This window comes from Loa loa (assembly GCF_000183805.2).
Source record: "Loa loa unplaced genomic scaffold supercont3.297, whole genome shotgun sequence".
NCBI classification, from domain to species: domain Eukaryota; kingdom Metazoa; phylum Nematoda; class Chromadorea; order Rhabditida; family Onchocercidae; genus Loa; species Loa loa.
In genome coordinates, this window is record NW_018108477.1 from 1 (window position 1) to 1,418 (window position 1,418).

At 34.3% G+C, this 1,418-nt stretch overlaps 2 protein-coding genes across 2 annotated transcripts in view; one reads left to right on the plus strand and one right to left on the minus strand.

Annotated features, from left to right (window-relative positions):
- Window positions 1–20: 20 nt before the first annotated feature.
- Window positions 21–863, plus strand: LOAG_15608 (hypothetical protein; the record flags this gene model as incomplete). The annotated part of the gene is made up of 3 exons (XM_003151098.1): window positions 21–74; window positions 435–548; window positions 615–863. The coding sequence occupies 3 exons, from the start codon at window positions 21–23 to the stop codon at window positions 861–863; spliced, it is 417 nt and encodes a 138-aa protein (XP_003151146.1).
- The window catches only part of LOAG_14917, a gene marked incomplete at its 5' end in the record, with an annotated part of 4,018 nt that continues 3,064 nt past the window's right edge, over window positions 465–1,418 (minus strand). The window contains 2 exons of the mRNA XM_020448873.1: window positions 465–496; window positions 643–1,261. The remainder of the gene's footprint in view (window positions 497–642; window positions 1,262–1,418) is intronic.

The following is a 1,418-nucleotide window of genomic DNA, read 5'->3' on the forward strand; positions in this document are numbered from 1 at the left end:
CATACTAGAGAAATGAAGGAATGGAACTCATGCAGTTTATAAATGGATGGGAGCCACTGGATTCATGTCGTATGGTTAGATTTTTTTAAACTGACATTTTGACCAATAATTGAAAGTGTTTTTCAATCCGAGTTGTACTTCCATTCTTCTATTTTAACTTCAACAAGAAAATTCCGAACATTTTATGAATCGAACTAATGGAACATCTTAACATATCGACATAATGACAACATAATTCTGCCTGTAAAAGTTATCTTTAATCCATTAATATAAAGTGCATAAAGTACTCTCGCGAGATACGATATTCATATCAAGAACAAGTTTTTTTTTTTTGTCTTGGCAGTGGAAGCCGATCAATATAATTTGTTTCCCGTGATTTGAGAAATCCAGTTGCATTTTCTTGCAACTCTTATGACAGTAGAAAAGATATGTAGTTGCATTCCGGAGTTCTTGAACTATGTCGTCTGAAACGGAATAGTAGTGCCATGATGATTCCCTATATAGAAAGAACGTTACATTGGATGGCAAGGACAGGTTTGCTGACAAATGTAAGGGAATTAACAAAAAAGAAAATGTCTGTATTACATATACATGTCGAAAGACGTTTATGGTAGATCGAAACAGTATATGAAAATACCGTACCTATACGAATTTTGGAACAACCACAAACAATAACACATAGCGATGAAATTCAATATTCCGCTTGTATTTCCATCAGCTCGTGCGATTTGACAAATACTTATGTTTTGAATATCGCTATTGTATGTTTCGTTGGTTCAATAGTCGTTGATGGATGTGCAAAATGCAAAATATTTTATATTGCGGGAGTTCAAAAAGTCGATCAGCTGTTATGGTTGTTATGAATTTGATGTGAATATTATTCGAGAATGCAATTGATGAGTAGAACATTACTCGAGAATGTTGTTATGAATTTGATGAGTAGAACATTACTTGACTGGAACTGTTAGTCAATTGACGCTGTTTCACTGTTTGTTCATTTCCAATAAAAAAAACTAACAAGCTGGGAAATAGCTTTTTTAAACCAGGTTATTGACCGCGGGCTTAATAATACGGCTGGAAATTGCGGGGCCATAATGAAAAGATACGTGGAGAGGTCAAATATTTCTACAATAAAATCTAAGTTCCTAAGTCCTTCTAACTTCAAAAAGAGAAAAAAAGTCCTGGCTTGATTTTCGTAAGCGCAATTCGAAACATTTAGGAAGTCTGTGAATTCGTTGTTTGTGATGAAAAGTGTGTGCATCTAAAATATCACAATAAATGCGAAATTATGTGAAGCGATCTTTAGAAGAAAAACAGAGAAATGGGGAAACGGATCGCTAAAGTGAAATGAACTTCGTTATCCATCGCTTTCATCGCCCTCGAAGTTAATAAGGCACACTTCAAGCTTTCAAAATATA